Source organism: Zosterops lateralis (assembly GCF_965231275.1).
Source record: "Zosterops lateralis genome assembly, chromosome: 6".
NCBI classification, from domain to species: Eukaryota; Metazoa; Chordata; class Aves; order Passeriformes; family Zosteropidae; genus Zosterops; species Zosterops lateralis.
The window spans coordinates 5,758,785-5,779,822 of record NC_139761.1 but is presented as its reverse complement, the minus strand read 5'-3'; the positions used below and the strand labels follow the sequence as shown (position 1 = coordinate 5,779,822).

At 38.3% G+C, this 21,038-nt stretch overlaps 1 protein-coding gene across 1 annotated transcript in view; it reads right to left on the bottom strand.

Moving 5' to 3' along the window:
* Nucleotides 1-21,038, bottom strand: part of SLC38A6 (solute carrier family 38 member 6) — a 37,914-nt gene that overhangs the window by 7,856 nt on the left and 9,020 nt on the right. Inside the window, exons 6-12 of the mRNA XM_083862983.1 lie at nucleotides 12,345-12,423; nucleotides 7,828-7,910; nucleotides 7,299-7,357; nucleotides 2,971-3,036; nucleotides 2,721-2,774; nucleotides 1,113-1,192; nucleotides 350-450 (exon numbers count right to left, since the gene is read on the bottom strand). Coding sequence (XP_083719109.1) covers nucleotides 350-450; nucleotides 1,113-1,192; nucleotides 2,721-2,774; nucleotides 2,971-3,036; nucleotides 7,299-7,357; nucleotides 7,828-7,910; nucleotides 12,345-12,423 — 522 coding nt within the window. The remainder of the gene's footprint in view (nucleotides 1-349; nucleotides 451-1,112; nucleotides 1,193-2,720; nucleotides 2,775-2,970; nucleotides 3,037-7,298; nucleotides 7,358-7,827; nucleotides 7,911-12,344; nucleotides 12,424-21,038) is intronic.

Here is a 21,038-nt window from a genome sequence, read left to right as displayed (position 1 = left end):
ACTGCAGCACAGTCACCTAAACTCTACAGCAAGTGAAAATGCCTGTAGAATTTGGTAGGGCAAGTATGATACTTGGTAATAAAAAGGTAGAGTTACTTCATCAAATGTCAACAACATTTCTAAGAAATGTGCACTTCTTGGTTCAATTCATTTATCAAACACATTTGTGGCTCAGGAACTGCATGAAAAACCAGAGGCACGTGCTGGAAAACCCAGCTCAAAGCTCATTCTTTTGAATTTTTAAAATCTGAGGGTTCAAGTGTGCTAATGCCTGAAGCATTCCAGGCAGAAGACATTTATCATTTATCATTAACCTTTGTTCTAAGGAATACTTAAAGAATCCACTTACCATAAAATGTCAGGTACCCAAAGAGAGCAGACACAAAGTAAATTAGGAAACTCAGACCAATTCCTGTGACAGTTACATTCTGCATTCTCCTTTTGGATGGACTAAAATGTAAAAAGAAAAGGAAATCAGTGTGTTGTTTTATCTGTATTGAGGATCATTAAACACAGCACAATCTATATAGTACCTTGCCTTTCATAAGGAAGTTTTGACCTAATTTAAGGCCACTGAGTATTTGCTGAGGTCTGTGCTGTCACTGATATTTAGGAAGTTTAAAAGTATTTTTAATCTGGTAATTAAAAGGGCACTTTTCAAGCAGACAATTAACACTGTCCCCATCTTGTATGGAATTTAGACATCCCAGTGTCTCTTTTAAATGAAAATTGGGATTTACATAGGATGATAACTATTCAGAGCCAGGAACAGAATCTGTATCAGAAATCCTCACTGGATCAGATATGACCAAATGCAGATTAGTCACAGACATAAAAATTGACTATTAAAGTACCTTAAGAAATGACCTTTTTTTCCTCCTGTCGATATCTTGACACTGATGATGAAACTATATTTGCTACTTTTCTCTCCTCTAAGAGAGAAAAAGCCAGTACAGACTAAAACTGTACATTTCCCAAAACATGAAAGCTCCTTATTCTGCAGTGTTTGATGGCACTGACTTAAAAATAAAAATTACTTGGGATTTATTTAGGGGATGTATCACATAAAAGGTTATAATTATATTTTAATGTTGCATGGATTCATACACTACCTGTGGAGCTCACAATAGATTGGCAAGACTGAAGTATGGCACAGAAAAGAGAAGGCCATGGTTGGTATTGCATAAGCACTCTGAAATAGAAAGAAAACATCTTGTTAGTTGTTTGCTGTTACTGCTAGTTGGAAAAATTTGTTTAAGAACTCAGAATTCAATTCAAGTGTTTGAAGTCAGTGGAAATATTTCCAGATGAAGGCTTTGAGATAAATCTCCACAAGACAGAAACGGTGTCTCTAAATCAGTCCACAAAAATTCAACCTTTTCAAGTCATGTAAGTTCAAGTGGACGTAGCTGAGTTTCTTCATCAGGACAAGTCCTGCTGCCTGTAAGCCAAAAACTGGAAGATTCTTTTTTGACTAAACTGAAGCCAAGTACTTACGGAGAAAGAGCAGGATGTGTCCCAAAGCCAGTGTATCATTTGTGAAATTCTCTAAGAAGTTTTCCAATATCCATGGCTACCTGTCAAATTACTGATTCCTTCACCCTGACCTCACTATTTTATTACTCCTTTAGAAAAATTTGGATAAAACATAAAATATAAAAGAAAATACTAACAGGAAATATAACATGCTTTGGGATTTAAAGTTTTGAGACAGTTATGTGATTAAAGATGCAACCACACAATTAGTGGTGTATTATTCCAAAAATTTGTAATAAAAGAGATTAATCATTTAGTACAGCTTACTGCAATTGCTAAGTAGAATAAGCTGAACTATAACAAACACTTCTGTGCTGAAATAATCAGGCCTATACTGGTAAACATACCCATTTTCTATTGATAAAGCTAATTTTAAAAAAGAAATAGAGACGAGTACCAACATTCTTCAAAGCACAAAAAGCCAGAATCTCACAGTAGATGTTTCTGGTCAAAGCATCATTTCTACTTTGATCTACAGGTAGCATTTGTCTGCTGTTTGCATTGCCCCAGCCTTTTTTTTGGTTTGTTTTTCCTTCTCATTTTTTGGGAGGGTAGGGTGGACTTTTGTTTTTCTACAGAAATGCATCCCTCCTAAATCCCACTACAGGGCTATCCCAGATTTACCTTTTTCCCTTCCTCTTCACCCCACAGAGACCAGGGTTCTACATGACACTTCCTCTTCTGCAGGCCTTAATGGCTGGTTACATGACTAAAATGCCATGTTAATTAACAAATACCAGAGCTAGCACCCACTGAGATGTACAAGATTGCATCAGGATGAGCTTCAGGTAAGGAAAAACTAAGGTTAGGTCCAGGCAGTGTCAGGAAACCTGCTCTACCCTGCCAGGAACTAAGAGCACACAGCCAAGCAGCACCAACTTCCAGCTGAGGACACGTTAAGTTGGCTTGATCTGATTGCATGATGAGGTTGACCACTGCTTCATCTGTTATACCTTCTTCTTCAGTCATATTTCCAAAATATTTTCATAAATGCTAACTTGGACAGTCAGATTTCATGCAAAAAAAAAGTGAGACTGGATAACACTTGGCAGCAGGTACAGAAAGTATTTCAGCAGCCCATAACAAGTTTTACACAAGGACAGCTTAACCTGGGTAAGGTTTAAACCCCAATTTTTTAAAAACCACCACCCCCTTTAAGTTTGTGTACTGTTAATAGAGATTACCTCTTTTGAAAGATGAAAGAGCTTTGCTTTACAATCCCCAGTAGAATTTGAAACCTGTAAAACGTAAATGCAAAAAAAAAAAGGCATAATGAAAGAATAAGCCCAAACCACAGACATGAAACTTTTCAGATTCTGTGATGATTAATAAAAGAAGGAATTTAAATTGTAAGCCGTTCTGAAAGTGTTAATGTAAAAAAAGCAATACAGTTTACTAGTAAAATTAGAACTTCAAACCAGCATGCAACTTTACCTGTAAAGTCTCTATGGCACTACTCAGAGGTAGAGGACAAGGGATCGACCATTTTTTAATCATAACCTGCAAAGACAGCGTTATTTCATGTATGAATGATATCTTAAAAATCAGTTTTCAATTTAGATACACAGAGCTGAAGTATTGGCCTGCTGGAACACTCAGCAGGGAGCTGCACCCCCAGTAAATTACCAGGCCTGGCTGGCAGACAGGCCACCAGAAGGAGACTCGACAGAAAAGCCTGTCAGTGCCATTGCATCCAGCTGCTCACCCTGCACAGCTGGCAGCCTTATGGCCCAGGGATCTGGAGGTGGGGCACTGCAGTGGGCTCTGACATGAGCTGAAATACAAGCAGCACTCCCCAGCCCCTCTCCCTGGGCTCCACACCAAGGGCCTCCCGGCCGGAATCACAGCTGCCTCGGCGATCGCGGCCTCGAGCCCCGAGCACACGAGCCCTCAACAGAGATAGAGCAGAGCCTAGGGCTAATCTTAAAAGGCAGAAACATATGGTTTGGACTAGAAAGCAAAGGAAAAACAATAAATGCAATTATTGTCCCAGAATGTCATTGGGCCTTCAGCTACACCCTGCTGGTTTAGGGACTGCCAAGTAACAGGGCTGAAAATCAAAGGGAAATTAAAGTAAGAAATGTTACCTCCTTTTTCAGGAGCCCGGTTTAAAATGATAGTTGCATTGCTCTCCTCACCCTAATTAATTTCCTATTGTAGTTGCCTGGCTTTAGAGGTTATAATTCTTTTGAAGCCTAAAGCAAATAATTAAAAACTTAATTAAAGACTCAGATTCACGAGAAGAATAACATGCAAGGGAGCTCCTCTTCTCCTGGCTCAGAGAACTGTGCTTTGAGTGCTGCCAAGTGGTGTTTCCCAGAGGATTAGATGCTCTCTCTTGTCACCAGTGCCAGGAGAGGCAAACAAATGTTACCTCTGGCCAAAACGTGGGGAAGGAAAACTGTGGGTACACAGCAGGGTGAGTGTGTTGTGGCAGTAACATGTTTTAAACTGCACGAGAACAACTCACTGAAGGTATGGAACTGGGTGGGAGCCTGCCCAGCAGCAGCCTGCAAACACCAAACACTAAAATATAATTTGGGCCTGGGTTGTATTTAAAGGCACCCAGACAGGGGAAGGCTTTGAAGGCTCCAAAGGAGTCAGCTCTGTGGGAACTCCCCCACTCCAGTCTAAAGCTGGAATAGGCACTGGAAAGGGGCAAGGAGCTGAAGAGCAAGGTTTGGGGAAAGTAAAATGTGCCTAGCAGTGGTGAGGGGATGATTTCCTGCAAGCTAAAGAGCAAAGATATATATAAACATTGCAGAGGGAGGACCAGACAAGCCAAATCTAAAAGGCTGGAGAACATTTTTCTAAAATAAATGTCATACAGACTAAGAACAGACTGAAGTGGAAATAAAAGAAGACAAAATAAAATGTACTAGGTGCATTAAAAAAAAATATTTATATTTGTCCACCCGCTTAATTATTCAAACATGTTTGGGTTTCCAATTGTAGTCTAATGAGTTTCCCCAACAGGAAAGGATTTTTAAGCTGGCAGCACAGCCCAGTTAGCTGAGCAAGTCATGCAGGCACCACAACCATCCTCTAGAATTCCAAGCCTATTTCATATAAACATTCTTTTGAGTATAACAAACATTTGGGTTTAAATGAAAAAAAAATTAAAAATCAAGAGAGATTCTAGTGGAGAAAGGGTATTTCAAGCCCACACCAAAAACATTGCTGAAGAATGAAGTTACAGGCTCCAAGTGTTCTAATATTCTCAGGGATTTTTCTGTATCCTGCAGAGGGAAAACAGAAATCCCTTTATTCCAGCAGTACTGACAGCACCCAGCAAAAGGGGCTGTCTGTGCATAACATCATTCATTACATATGGCAGATTCCCAATCTGCAACATGTTTTGTTCTGGGAACATAAACAAGAGATTTAGACAAACACCATCAGCAATCATTAACACCTTTGCTGAACAAGCTAGCAATAATGCTGTCTCCACACACACAAAAAAAAAAAAAAAAAAAAAAAGAAGTGTCTATCTTTATGCTTCACCAATATTTAATACAGCAAGAGGGGAGGCAATGACAAAAAAGTTTAACAATCACGATTTCTTTTCCCTGAGTATTCAAGTCAGTGAAGTATTCAACAACTGAGCAACAAAACTGCTCAGGACCTCACAGAATCTGGCTTTGAATTAACAATTACATATACTTGTTTTTCTCCTAGATCAGTTCATCTCAGTGTTTGCAATATTTTTGCAAGTAAAGCCTAGAACCAGTTTTTTGGCTTTAAAGGAAGAGATACTGAGGCACAGAGACATTTGAGACCCAGAACAAAGAAATCTCCAGCCCTTTGCTCAGTGCACTCCCTGACCAGACTGACCAAGCCTCTTTTCTGCAGGCTGCAGTAAAATTGTGGCTTGCTGGCAAAAAGCTGAACAGATGGTGTGCACTTGAAAAGGCCCAAAATTACTGTATATGCAAAATATAATTATATCACTTCCATATGACTAACACAGTTCTCTTCTGGAACAAATTAAAACATATCTGCCACACAGAAATTAACAGTGTGCAAACTAAAACACCATTTCAACAGCACATATCACCCACTTCAAAGCAATTAGATATGAAAACTAAACCACATTTAATGCCTTTGACTTTCAGAGCCTGAACAAGTCAGAGGGAATATTCTGTCAAGAGTATTGGTTTTCTGGAAATATCCGTAACGGCTTTTAAAAATTTTGACCTCAGTTAGATTTACTGTAGCTGCTGCTTTGCCATTTAACAAGAAAGAGTAAGCACACAAACTTAACCATTTCATTAAAAAAAAACAGCAGTCTGTACTCCTTCATTAGCACTTTCTACCCATTTTTTTGATAGAGAATCACAAGCTGAAATCTAATTTAACTCATCCCAGCTTGGCTTGGCTGGACACAACTCTTCCTTAAACATTTGCATTTTTTCAGGGAAGTTGTTTTCAAATGCATTCACCCATTACAACAGCTTTCCTCAGAGATCCATACACATTCCCTTTGAAATCCAGGAGCTGAACTGGTTTTAAAACCTTTGCAACTTGCTTCAGCCAAAGGCCTATGTCAGCATTATAGTTAGTGCTTTTTCTTACCTTTTTCTTTTTTTTTTTTTTTTTTTTTTTCATTTTTTTTTAAAGATAAATTTTAGGAGAGAGGTCAAAAGTTAAGGTAATTTATAAATATTACAAATGAATTTCCATTAACTCTGGAGAGGCTGTGGCTGCCTCTCAATGTTCAGCTTAAGAAGAATACTTCCCAAGGTCCTACAAACACTGCAGCTCTCCAGGGATACCCTAGGGAGATGTTTTGACAGCTTTGAAGTTTGGTTTTATCACATGGTTTAGTTCCTAATGGATTGCCTTGGTCTCCTGGATGGCATGTTTGTTCAACTTGCCTTCAACTCTGTTTATCCCTTTGTAAAACAGGTATTAAATGCAAGTCAATGCAAGCCAGAATGACAGGGCAGAGGGGGAACATTTTTGCCAGGCTCCCAAATAAGATTCAAATAGATGACAGAGTGAGAGTTGCTCAGTTGTACCACATATTACACATGTGCATTAACACACTTTTTCCCTGTGAAAAGAAAAAAAAGTGCAACTTAAAGGCACATTTTCTCTCTTAGATCTGCCTAGCAGGTCTCACTTTCGATATTTGGAAACATCTACCTCACAGGGGCCTTGAGAAGGTGAACATCAGGGTCAAAAACCCCCATATGGCTCAGAGAAAAGAACTTTTCCTTTCAGCTGGAAAGGAGAATAAGGTCATTGACGTATTAATGAATCTTGTAAACTGCCTTAATGAAGTTCTAGTTTTCTTTGCCTTTTTCTGAACTCTGTCACTCCATTATACATGTAAATTTAATTTATTTTGGAGTATATTAAATTTTCTGCTGCACTAGTTGCAGTAAGTAATAGAAGTTAAGAAAACAGAATTTCATTCCTCTGCTAGTAGGGAAACAAAAATATATGTGCCAGCTCCCTTTGCTGCACCATCAGCAAAAAAAAAAAAAAAAAAAAAAAGGATTGTTACATTTACCAGCCCAAAATATAATTATTTTAAATTCTTTTCACATGCTTGGAAGTTCATACACACTTCCCAGCCTCAGCAAAACAAATGTAATTTGTCCAAGCAAGAACATACTGAACTTGAAGAAAATTTCTAAATTTCACATTAAAAAATTAAGGGGGAAGGGAAGACAATTAATTTCAAAACAGGCTTATGAAAACATTCAAACAATAAGGAAAAAAAAATATAAGCTGCATAGAGATTTTTAACTTACCACAAGAGTAAAGTACACCGTAAAGAAAAATGATAAACTACTTGTGTAGCCAAGAAAGCCTGTAAAATAACAGTAAAAATAAAAGAGAATTTATAAGGAAAGTGATCCTAATGTACAGCTAAAGCTTTACATTTTAGGCATGTTTTCTATTACAGTGCTTGGTATCTGGGGCTTAGGACTCAGAATAACAACATTCCAACTGCCTGTCACAGATCATTTATGTAGTTTTGTAGGGCAGAATTAGAACTGGCTTACCACTAATGGCATGCTGTAAGTAAATGCAGCTCTTTAATGTTCTGCTGTAAAGATTTTATTTTAGTATTGCAGACAAAATACTACTGCAACCCAAGTAATAGGTTAACTAGGCAGGGCTGGAAGGCAGAACACACTACAACAACTTAAGTAATCACCACCAACAGCAGCCCCCTGCCAGTTTAAATAAATAAATAACCCATTAAGGTTTTAAAGTCTTCAACTGTAATTGCTACTAAAGTAGAATAATATTCGCTTCTCTCCTTTAATTACTCACCAATTTTAGGAAGAAGGGCAAGAGGAAAAACAATGCACACTGAGGTAAGCAGCAGCAGCAGTCTCCCATCGAGGTACCAAGACCTGTTGGAAAATTGATTTAGGATTGATACAAAGCTCAGGAGTCCTAAAAATATGTTTAATTTAGAACTGTGATCTTAGCCAAAGCAAGCACTAGGACAAGAAAAAAAATAATTTCCTGTCCCACATGCTATTTACATGAATTTGTACTCCTACTTCCTACACTGATACAAAACAGAGCTCACAGATAATGACAGAGGAGAGCACCATTCCCTAAGAAGCCAACACTGCAAACAATGTTCCACAGGCAAGTGTCTGCATGGATCAGGGTGTGATGTGTGCCAATTAATATTTCTCATCAGCACAATATGCAAATCCCTGCCTTGATTCACAGCAATGGTCAGAGGGAAGGGTATTTCACACTCTACAGATTTCCAGCAGAAGTACTTACACAGCACTGTGTGTAGCTAAAACTGCTTACAATGAGCTGCATATTTACACACCTGAAGAAACAGCAACATCAATTCCCTCTCACTGCTGAGCTTCCCTTCCTTGCATACATCCATGAAAGATGTAAAGGACAGAAGGGATAAAAATGATGCTGATGAAATCTGGTAGAATGTTTATACATAAAACCACACATATTAAAAAAGCATTGTAGAGGCACATGAAGTCCTCATACACTAAAAATCTATTTGAAGCATCAGAATCCCATCTCTGAAGTGAGGAAAGCACAGATGGATAAGTTGTTAAGTAACAGAAACATCTTGAGGGTGGCTGCCCTGACTTGGCAATAACCATATCCTGTACTGATAAACATCTTGCACATCAGCCTCCCACTTTACCACCTATAAACACCTTGACTTTTGACCTTCCAGTTTATTTAGTCCAGGATATGGTTAGCACCTAATAAACAGGCAGCACCTCAAGTTATCATGAAGGAAGTACCATAACACCTGTGTTAAAGAAGAATCATCATACAGGTATATTAACTACTGCTATACATCATGGACAGCCACTTGTGTCACTTGTTTGAAAAGAAGATCTAAGTGAACAGAGAAATTTCAAGGTTGAGGACATCTTCACTGTATCAAAACTCAAAGCAACCATGTGACAATGTATTAAAAACAAGTCAAAACATACCATTCTTCAAAAAGTGCATTATTAGCTATGTCTGCTACTGCTACAGCGAAGAAGCAACTTTGCCAAAATCAGCTTCTTGCTGTAGTATTTACTCTTCACATTGTTATTACTTGGCATTCATGTATTTTTAAACTTTTTCTTTCTTTCCAGTCTGGTGGATGTTCAGATTAGGAGGAACAGCATCATGGCAGAGAACATCTACACATGCACTATGTGTAGATGTGGGACCTCTGTTTAAATCTCCTGATTCTAAACATGCAGCAAACCCACAGCTGCCACCGAGGTTGACAAGCTCAGCAGAACAGACAGAAAATTATTTTGGTTACTTTATGGTAAATGAAGAAACATTTGTGGGTGAGGGGGGAACAGAGAGGAAAAGAGCAGTGAGGAAATGAAGGAGAAAAAGTGATTTTGTGCACTGCTTCATTTTGGAATACCAATTCTTATACTTAAAAAGAACCTCAAAACAACTGCATAGTGGGCTGGTTATTGGAAAATGTGTTCATTTTCTCCTCAAAGTACTGTTGTAAAAATACACTTATTTTCCAAAGGCAAAATAAATGTTTTGATAGTGCCTTTAAAATCAATCTGATCTGTAAATTTAATCCTATTTGATAAAAGCATTCAAAATATGAAATACAGATTATAAATCCTTGACTGCTGAAAAAGCTGTGGCATGCAGATGTTTCTCCTCCCTCCCCCCTATTTTAACTAAAAGCAGACATTTAAAAATCGCTTTAATTTCATTCCTGAATTCAACAGAACAAGATATTCATATGTTCTAAATTAGGATCTTACTCTCAGTTCATATCAATTATATAACACACAAGCAAGACAACTTAATTGCATCAATCACATCCCTCTGACAGGGTCATTAAACGTTAACAGAGGGCTCACAAATTACAGCTTTTTAACACAATCCTCATTTGAAATTATGTTCATGTCATCAAAACTATGTGGAATTCTTGTTATGCAGACAGAAACATCTCCACTCAATATTAATAAGTGCTCATATTGCATGGTTTTGTTTTCTAAAAAGACATGAGGATGTGTTAGACTGGCTCTGATCCTTTCAAACACATGCACACCTGCTAACCTCTATCTATAAAAATAATTTAATGCACAGAGCATTCTTTAAATGGCTTTCACAAATGTACAGCTCAGGGGGGTTTATGCATATAAAATACTTTCACAGATAGTTTAACTGACACTTTTGATACATCCTAACTACAGTTAAGATAAATTCTGCACCAAATGAAAGTGTATCAGATGCTAAAATGCCTTAACAGAAACAGAACAGTTGTGCAATCCCCATCTGGAAACAAGTGGTCCAGGTAAAGAAGTAGAATCAAACTATTCAATATTTATGCCCTTTGAATAAATAAGTTGCTTCTTAGGCTTGGCATTTGATTACCTATTTTTGTTGAACAATTTCCTACAATTTAAAATGTCTGTTAGTAAAAATGTACATTTAACAGCTGCAAAAAAAATACACAGAAAGAAAAGATTATGATCTATCACAGCCATTAATAGGGCAGAAGAAATTAAATACAGATATGGGCACACGTATGTGTATGCTCCTGGAATACCTCTTGGCCACTGCACTTGAACAATTTGCTTGGACAATTACTAGAGGAGGGAAATTGTGTTAAATAAACATTGATTAATGCAAGAACTCCAATTTACAGAGGCAGAAACTGGAGGAGACCAGGCTGCCAATCACCTAAGCACTGGAGCTGTGGTTAGGATTCCTATGGACAATCTCAGCTCCTTCTAAATGCAAAGCTGAACTTCAATCCCATCTCCAGCTGTAATTCCAGCTAAGGAAGAAGAGTGAGTGTTGGCAGAGTTGACAGATCACTGAGGATTACAGCAGCTCAGGTGATTTGTAACAAACAGTTCAACACTGTAACCTGCCTCAGTGCTCACATCCAGGAGATCTGAGGTAGGACCTGGATAGAAAACATTTTTGAGAGCATTATCCCACAGGTACCTTAATGAAGAAGTTCTCACAGTGCCCTTTTCAGACAAAACAACCTTTGAGCAGCACAAGGTACCTCCAGGTTCTACTTACAAGGAGTTTTCTTAAGCTGTTTGTTTCAAAGTGTACCTTTGCTGAAAGAAAAATCACTTTGCATAAGCAGAGCTGACATAAAACTAAAGCCAGCAGTAAGAGATGTTAGATGCTAAATTTGGGGCTGGACAGATTGGAATACACTCAGCAGATACAGCAGCAGCTCAACAGCACTGTGTGTGGAGAGTGAGGCTGAAGTATGAGCTTGAAGGAGAAGGTTACAGAACCCAAATGAAAAGCTGATGACTACCACAGCTGGAAGAGATACATTAGCAGACTAAAAATAACATAAAATGTAATAAGTTTAGGAAAAAAGAGAAAATTGACAAAAAAAACTTACTAAAACTGTGAGGGCCTGGAAAGTAGAAAGACAGAAAGCAAGATTACAGCCACAATTAATTTTTCAAGCTCATTATAAAATCCTTAAGTTGTAAGCGATAAAATAGAAAATCAACTAAAGTACCTTTTTAACAAACTAATTTCCCACTTAGAATTCACCCTCATCATCCAGGAATAATACAAGCATCACACAGCTTTGAAACAATTTCACCACATTTCAATCCAGAGCAACTTTTGAGCTCCAAACATCTGAAAATAGCAGTTTGGAAAAACAGCCCTAATGCACTCCAAGATACACTGTTACAAATGTCAGCCGCACTGGAACAACTCAAACAAGATTATTTCAGTGCTGAAGCTGCGGTGTTTGCCTTAGATTTCTTGGGACAGTTCTGATGGAAATGTGAGGGGCACACTCCTTACAAACAGCTTTACAGCTCAACTGCGAGAAATAACTTCTTTACTGGGAGCCAAGTTGAGGAATTATAAGCCAAGTCTGGAAACCTGGCATTTTTCCCAAGGCAAGTCCAATTACTAAAACAAGACAACAAAGTATTTCAATATAAATGCCTGTCATTTTTCGTACTGTGATTTTGAATTATGTGGAGAAGTGATAACATGACAGCAGTGGAAATGTTTCTTTTCCTCTCCCTCCCAGTACCTTCCTGCTTCCCCTTATAAAATATTACAGAAAGAAGATTCCTGTAGATGGAGTTCTGCCAGTGACTTTAAGGTCGTAGGATGGGAAATGGCCATGAGGAAAGAATCACGCTCTGTGTGTGTGTGCTGCAGAAGACCTGCACTTGCCAAATACATTTCATATTCCAACAACACATGTAAATGACCCTTTATTTTCATGTGTGAGATCAGAGAAGTGTCAGTACCCATCTCTTTCCCTTTTTTCTTCAAGACAAACACAGAATGCAGGAAGCATTTTCCCTTACCCGCTCTCAGCTCCACTCAAAAACCCCGCAACAGCCCCGGGAAGTTCAGACTTCACAATGAACAGATAAGATGACATGGCTGCAAACAGAAGCAGGACAGAATTAGCAGAGGAACAGCAGCATCTCAGCCAGCACAGCCTGGAACATCTCAGCCCTGAGTGAGACACCGAGGCACCAGAACCAGAATTTATTTTCTCATATACTTCCTTTAAAAATAGCTGCAAGTATTGCACTGATGTCAGCTAATGCCTCCAAAGAGACTCTTACAGTGTGAGCCTTGAAACAGGGAAAACATAACCCGAAGGACTAAAAGGTAATATAATATATAGGCCTGCCCTCTTACCTGGGAATACAGATCTATGGGCTAGAGACAGACTATAAGGCTGCAGCACTTCTCCTTCCTCTTTATAAGACAATATTCATGATAAGAGTAAATTTTTGTTTCTCTCAATACAATAGGGTTTTTTAAAGACTCAGTTTTCATAGTTGCTCAACTGCTGTTGCACTAAATAAATATAAGACAGAAATTCAAACACAAGTATAGGAGTTGAAAGGTTGTTTTTTATATACTGTAAGGATTGGTCCTAAGAGCTAAGAGGATTATCAGTGACACATCCCTGCTTCTCATGATAAATCCATCACCAGCAAGATCCCAACAATAATATCAAGTGCAGAACTGTAGAGGAACTGTGAAGTAGAAAAGAAAATTTTAGCTACTCTTACAGGAGCATTGACTTGAAATGAAGTGTTTTTAATTCTATTCAGCAGAAAGCAATCCAAAAGCTCCTTCACAGCGTCACTTTTCCCCTTCACTAAATACTGTGATCAAAGGAATGAATGAGGGGGTTTGTAAATCCCAATTTATACCAGTCTGATACCTTCACATACTGTTCATGTTGCTTTTTTTATGTAACCAGCAGAGAATTACTGAAAAAATCAAGTTTTACAAAGAGCTTCAACGAGCATCAAAGCCTACGTGAAACTAATTTCCATCCTGCAGCAGCAAGTAATTTTAGGAATGTGTCAGTAAAAGCTTAAAGTTACATTCAATCCCTGACAAAAACTCATCTGTTGTACTCAAATTTTACTGTTCTGTATTTAGTAATTCTGTAGAATTTTAGCACGGTGTAATTATTCATGCTTTAAAATTAAAACATACATTTGGAAAAGGCAAGCCAACAAACTTTCATAAGCTGATATTTGAGTAAGTTTGTGTGGGATTTTTTATTTAAGGATTTTTTTGAATCTTAAAGGAAAAGATGTGTGGACTCAGACACTCTGAACTACAGCAGTTTACTGTTAAATTTTGAAGAAAAGGGTAAAGTGGTCACTATAAAGAAAGAGAATTCTATTAATACAAAGTGACATCTACCTATTGCAAGGTTAAATTAAAACCATTTGGTAAGTCACTAAATAACAATATTCACTTCTTCATAATTAAAAGTTCTGTTTTTTTCCAATATTTATGTATATTTAGTGACATGTAGCTGTTGATTGTGTGTGCTGAAGTATTTATCTGCTGTCCTGATTTACTCTCCTACAACAGAATGTAGGTTCAACCAGAGAGAATTATAGCATGCATATTTCTAAGTGACTAGAATTTGTAAGTAAATTAACCCAATTTTTCATGCTAAGTTGCAGGCAGCTGCATATTTCATTCTAATTAGAACTAAAAAAAAAACCAAAAAAACCTAAGTGGGGGAGGAGGGAAAGAAAATTCCTCTAAACTGCAATTCAACCTTATTTATCCATTAGCTTTCTCTCCTGTATGATAAATAGTTTATACACAAGCAAGTCAGAATTTTCATTTATTTATGTCCTTCAGAAAGATTTCAAGAGTGACTCTTTTGCAGTCTCCACTGCAGAAACCTTCAAATTAATTTCCAGATCAGATTTCCTCCAATATGCAATCTGTCACTCTGCCCTTGCATTCCTATTAGCCTCTGGCTAATCACTTGATCACTTATCCTTTGTTGCTCACTCTTTGTTTTTGAGAGGAGTCCTATTTCACTGAATTCCACCCCTAAGGAGGGAGCCAGTCCTGCACCAAGAAACTTGTGCATGCTGAACATTTGCATGCATCTTTCTTCCTTTCTCTAGGCATATGGGAAACAATCGCACATAGTAGGATACTTTTTATATTCTCTTGCTTGTTCTAAAAGACGAATAATGAATATTAAACAATTTTATTTATATCCTGATGCTTAAACAAGACCTGGATCTTGTACATGAATCTGAGCAGGATGGCCATACTTAATACAGTTTAAAAAGCCGAATTCCACTTTTAGTTCATTTGCAAACACAGTTTTAATTCTCTTCAGGAGAAACAAGCCTTATAGCTTTACCTGGCATGAAAACACAAACCACTGTGTAACTCTGCAACACACTACAGAGTGAGCAAAGAGCACGGCTGGTTTGTTTGTGTTTTTTAAAGATGAAACTAAAACAAGAAAAACTAAAACAATGTGATAGTGTTTTTCTACTTGAGGAATTGAGAACATAGAGTATGATAGACAAAAAGTCACATATCCTTTGCTCCAAATAAAAATCTGCACCTCACTTCCCTGATGCCCCCCATGGCCACATCAGGTTGTGTTGTACAAATGAAAGCTCAGCTCTCCTTGGCAGCTTTAATGTGCAACACAGGGAAGAGATTACACGGCCACCTGAGCTGTGGCACAAGTGAACATGACAAAAAGCACAATCACCCTTTTACTGATTTACCCCACTCTGAAATACTGACACAAGATATCTACTCCAGCACTGAGGTACACAGGCTTCCTGCACAACAAACCCTGTGCAATGGCCCAGTCTGAGGCTGCAGCAACAGGAGATGCCATAAGGACTGAACTAGAACTATGTGAACAACCTTCACATGGTCACTTCTTAATTTTCAGGTTCTGGATTTGCATATATAATGTCAGTTTTAGGTAATCTTCTGTATGCACGAAGAGCTACTTGATGAAGAACAGTTCTGAACCTCCCAACAGGCTTAGACACACCAGAAATCATAATTATGTTATTAGTTTATTATTCTGTAAACTTACACTGTGTTGAAAGCAGTAAGAAATATTGCTCTTAAAATACCTATCACTTTGCCATGATCTGAAAACATGATATTAGCTCTTTGACAGAAAAAGCAAAAATTTTATTAAAATATAAAAGAGAGTAATTGCTTTACACTTCCATTACCAGAGCCTGCAGTGCCAGCATGAGCTGTGACTCTATAAATACACACAGCATGCATACATTATTCAGCATGTCTGTGCTGTGCTACCAATACTGCTTAACACTGAGCATTTGTGCCCCTATCTGAAAAAAACAGCTGCTAGACTAGAGAAAAGGTTGCTTTATAAATAGTCCTCAAACTACCTCATCTGAGGTAGCCCAAACTTAAAATATGTGGGTTAGCAGAAAAAAAGTTTAACTTTTTCTTATTATCCTACCCAAAAAGAGACCAAGTCCACAGCAAGGATGTCAGAGAATGTACAATCAACTTGTAAGTAAACATAGAATTTATGGTGATAAATCCCTTCAAATCATTTCATTGAAGGGACTGACTCTTCTGGGTAGCTTTTCCTCATCTGTCACTGTAGATGATTGTATTAAAGCCCTATAGAGTTGCATTTTTAAGCACTGTGAAAAGATGGAAAAAAGCTCCCCTCCAAACTTCCCACAGGAGAAGAGAGGGCAGGTACTGGTTTTAATATTTCCTCTTAGTGGAAGCGTAAAAAAAAGAATGTTGGGATAATTTGTTTGGTTTTTAAATGTAGATGTAGAATGGAATGTGTGACAGAAGATATAATCCTTATTCATATGGAGAAATTCCAAGAAAACTGAAACAGGTTATCAGTTTCTTTGCTTGTCTTCCTACTATGAAGACTCATCCTGATGAATTTCTGCTCCCCTGCTTCCATTTCCTTCTATCTTTAGCTTTTACCTGAATTAATCTGGAACTTTCCTAAGCAAGCTTAAAAAACAAACAAAAAAATTATTCTTATTCTAAACAGAACACACAGGCAGACTGCTTTTGGTAAAACTTCATTAGTTTAATTATATATGTACATTTATGCTAAAAGAATATAAAAGTTTCCTATGCAGCTCATCATATATTCCATTCTGTAGTACAGCTGCAGGTTGGGATTACTGTTTTGGGGTTTTATAGTATTATTTAAAGCAAGCTTAATATTCTTTACAATATCCAACCTTCCAAGAACCATTCACTGCAATAAGAAAACACAGGAACATGGGTCATCAATTGTTAAATTAGTACAGGAGCTGACAAACCTGCCCTTAATTAAGGCAGCTCTGCACTGGAAATCCTCACTTTGAATCAGTCAGGATAATGAGGCTTTCAGGTCAAAAGCAAACCGCGCTGTGAAAACAAACATTCAAGTTTGTTTGAAAACAGAATTCAATTTCCCATACTTAAAGGAAGCTCAGTAATTTCTTAAGGTATTAAGGATGCAGGTCTCAGGACATAACAAGCTGTATTTTATTTTATTCCTCCATGATTTGCACAATTCATTAATTTTCAAAATTTCAGGAATATTGTTCTCATTGATCATCAAGGTTATTCCCATCTGCTCCCTCAGCCTGGAAAAAGTTGCATTATTTAAGTTTGAAACAAATTTTGTGAAATTGAAGAATGGATGAACTTGGTGGGGGGAGGGAGGAAAAAAAGAAAAACAAAAAATAAAATTATTTTCAATTAAAAAATGCCCAATCAGCTTGATAAAAGAGGAGGGGTTTTTTTGTCTCTGCACAGCACCTCTAAGCAGGCACTCAAAGAAAGCACACACAAACATATATATATATATATATATGGTTGTTTTTTGGTTTTTGGAGTTTTTTTATATGGGGGAGGTAAGTTAAATATTTCCCTGTTTACCCCAGAAAAACGAAGGGGAGGGGATGTGGAATAGAGCAGAGAGAAGGCGGAGGTTCCCGAGGCGCCGGGCTGCCGGCAGCTCTCCCGGGAACGCGGCCCAGGCCAGCAGAGGGTGGTGCTGCTTTTTTTAAATATCTGCTTTGCACAGCGGCAACGCCTCTCGGTTCATTCCGGGAAGCTTGAAAAATACCAAGCACGCGATTGTAAATACATATTTAGGGTGTCTTGCACTCCCAGCAGGGTCTCTGTGTATTGTCTGTCACCTTGAGTGTATTAACAGGCCATAAAATGTACAGAGCAGCATCACCCATTGGAATGAATCCTGTCACTTCTTCCAGTCACTGCCTGCAGCATTCAGGCAGTGCTGAGGATAAAAATTGCTCCAGGGCCACAGAATGAGCTTTTTTCCCTCATTATTGATTCTTACAAAGAAGAAAAGTGTGTACCTTTGAGGTACACATTATCTCCAGAATATGGAAACAAAAAATCAAAAAGTTATAGAAATTACACTGAATTATATGAGGAAACAAATAATTCTTTGTAAAATTAAAATAGCTGTCTGGAAAGTTTAGCTCCAAAGTATGACTGCACTGGCAGTACAAGCAAAGGCAGGTTATGCGGAGAAATTAAAAAATATATATATAGCAAAAATCCTCACAGAGACCACCTAAGCAACATGGTGGTACCACAGGTTCTATCGCAGCACTTAATCCCACTGCTAATAAATTTTAAATTATTAAACTCCTGTTGTCAGCAGTTTGGGCTGATGTTTGTATCCAACACAGGCACCAGGCCCTCTGTGCCCAGCCATATCTCAGGCAGCAGGGACCTTCAGGGGGTGGCAGCCCTGGGAAGCACGCTGGAGAACTCCACATGCTTCCTGCAAACCTCAGTGCTGGGATTTGTTAGTGTTGGCAATGGCCCGAGAGCTGCTCTTGTGCAATACTTTATTGTGTTTGTCTCCATTTTTCCACCAGCCTCGCTAAAAATCAGCCCTTCTCTAACTTTATTGCACATGCTTTAGGAGTCCTAAAGATTTTCTCTTGGGCACACAGCTGTGGACTGTCCTCCTTTTCAGTCACACCCACAGAAAGGATAATTCTAGAAGGAGAAATTGCTGTCCTCCTTCAGAAAGCACCTAGGAAGCTGACAAAACCTCCCTGGCAGAGGAGAGGGAGGGCTGTGTGATTCCCAGCCACAGCTCTGGCCCACTGTGCCTCATCCATCACTTCCTAGAAGCACAACACCAATGAACAATAGCAGGGAATCCATCCAAGCCCAGCTGCTCCTGGGCAGGATGGCGTGAAGAGCCAGCAGGGCCATGGAACTCTGCATTTCTGACAGCAGCCCCCCTCTCTCCTGGTGTGCATCCAGGCCTGCAATTCCTCAAGGGTTCTTTCCCTTCTTTGAGGGCACCTGACATGATCTGGGACCCTTCAAGATCCTCTTTTTCACAACAGGTGAGAAATGGACCTTGGGAAGATCACTCCAGAGAAAGTTGTGTGTGACAGGACAGGGCTGGGAGGAGCAGATGAACAAACCTGAACATCCTGGGAAATGCAATTTGACAGTTTCCTTTGTCAAATGCTCTTTGCACCCACACACACCAACCAGCCCTGCCCGGGACAAGGCAGTTCACAAGAAACCAAGCACTGGTTGTGTACATTAAAGGGCTGCTGGATTGGACCAAAAACCTGAGAAATGGGATGTAAAAATTAGTAGCACCTTTAATTTTCCCTCATTAACAAATACCTATATTGCAAGAACAAGAACATACTCATTATAAGGAAAGCAAGGCAAATGCTCTCCAAGTTTAGTCACTAAGCTCTACATATTCTATAAAGTCTTTTGAATTATGGTATTAAAATGACTCTAATTTACATCTGGATATTGAAAAGTTAGCTCAGTATCCCACTGCATCCTTAGTTAACCTTGGTACTTTATCGGATTTTGGTATTTGATTTGTGTTACATGGATTAATTAAATGCCTTCCAAGGGACAATTAAAAATCTGCAGGAAAAGTTGAATACTCGTGTTAGAGATTCAAAACAATGTACTTGAAATCAATTCTTTTAACCTTAATTTGACCAATCAGTGCTTTCCTGAAGCTGCACAAAAATGTTTATTTTTTTTCCCTTGGGTATCCTGGTAATAGAAAAAGTCAGTTCCCTCATCTACACAAACCCCTAAGTGTTTGCAATTAGAATGTCAAATTCAAATTTGCACATTAAGCTTTCTTTTAAAAAAACACAAAGATGACAAATTGCAAAACATAACTATTAAAATTATTACTAAAATGCTCTCTCCACCACAAATTAATGTAAATCACTTCTGCACTTAGACTATTTTTAGAAAGGATCAGAGCAAACTTTAAAAAAAGCCCAGACTAGATGCAGATAGTGACAATAACCCTTGTAAAGCTGCTTAATCACAAGCCATCTTTCATTATCTCATGCTCTCTAATCACTTCTGAAATAAGATACCATATGATGCAACCCAGGTCTGATTATGGAAGAGGTAACACAAAACAATTTTATTTTTAGCCTTCCTCTGAAATCAAAGATGTTGACAGAGTCTGGATGTCTGCCCAACACACACCACGTTCCTGGTCCCTTCAGCCAGACAGAAAAACAGAAAGAGGGGAACACTCCAAACCAGCACAACAGGCAGAGCCCAGGTTTTACACCTGATCCCAGCATGGATCCCACTCAGGGCAAACTACACTCCACAGTTTTCCCATGTAAAATGTGCAGAAGGACCAGAAAGACAAGAAAAACTCTTTTCTTTCCATGCAGCTCCTTAAGAGTCAAGGCTCTGTGAGAAGTGAAGAGAACTCTTCATATCTTTTTTTGATTTTTTTAGGAGGCTGTCAGGCTGCAGTATAGTCACCTTCAGAGCTGGTTCCTGACAAGGGGGACTTGGACTGCAGCATCCAGCATGCACTGGTTTGGGGCTCTGGAGTTACTAAACTAAATTTTATTAAGAATGGCACAGAGGAGGTTATGAACTGTGATGAGGAAGAAATGAGAGCCATATTTCCTTTGACAACAGAGTCTTGTACATGATCCCAGCATCTCCAGAACCTGCTCTGTGTATCCCTCCTTCTCTTGTACTGTTTATTTAGAGGTCCACTCAAATGGGAAAGGAAATTGAAAGATTTGTTCATTGCTACAGAACATCCTCTAAAACCTGTATGAACAAATAGTTCCTAATCTCGGAATTGCTGTGGTCACTCCTGCCTAAAATTAATGCTTGAATTTTTATAGCCATTTCATTTGGGCAGCTTTATTATATTGGAACTTTAAGTATAAGAAAATATTCCAAGTCTATCATGAAAGCACAGTTACTTTGTCTAGTCCTAGGTGTTTACACAGTGACAAAAAACAGCAATCATTGAATTCTCTGGACTTGACAGGCAATCTTAAAGGAAAGAAGAACAGCACTGGAATGCTGTTTCCTTCTGCTGATGTATGTGAACATGGGTATCTGCTTGCTGATTCCTTCATTTAAAAAAAAAGCATCCAAAACATTTACAACCAAAGAAAAATTAAAATTGTTCTGTTAGACTTCAAATTGTTCTGCCTACTTTCAGACAAATCATTTCTAAATTATTGACAGTGATTGTCAAGTCTGTGAGCACACCTGAGTAAGAGCTCAAGTACAAAAGCAGGGAATGTTATTTTATTATGCCAGGTACCAAGGAAGACAAAATACGAACAGTGGAAGTGGACAGCCCACATGATATAAGTCAGGAAGATAAACAACTCCCCCAAAAAACATAAAGTTATTGAGCTAAAAAAGGA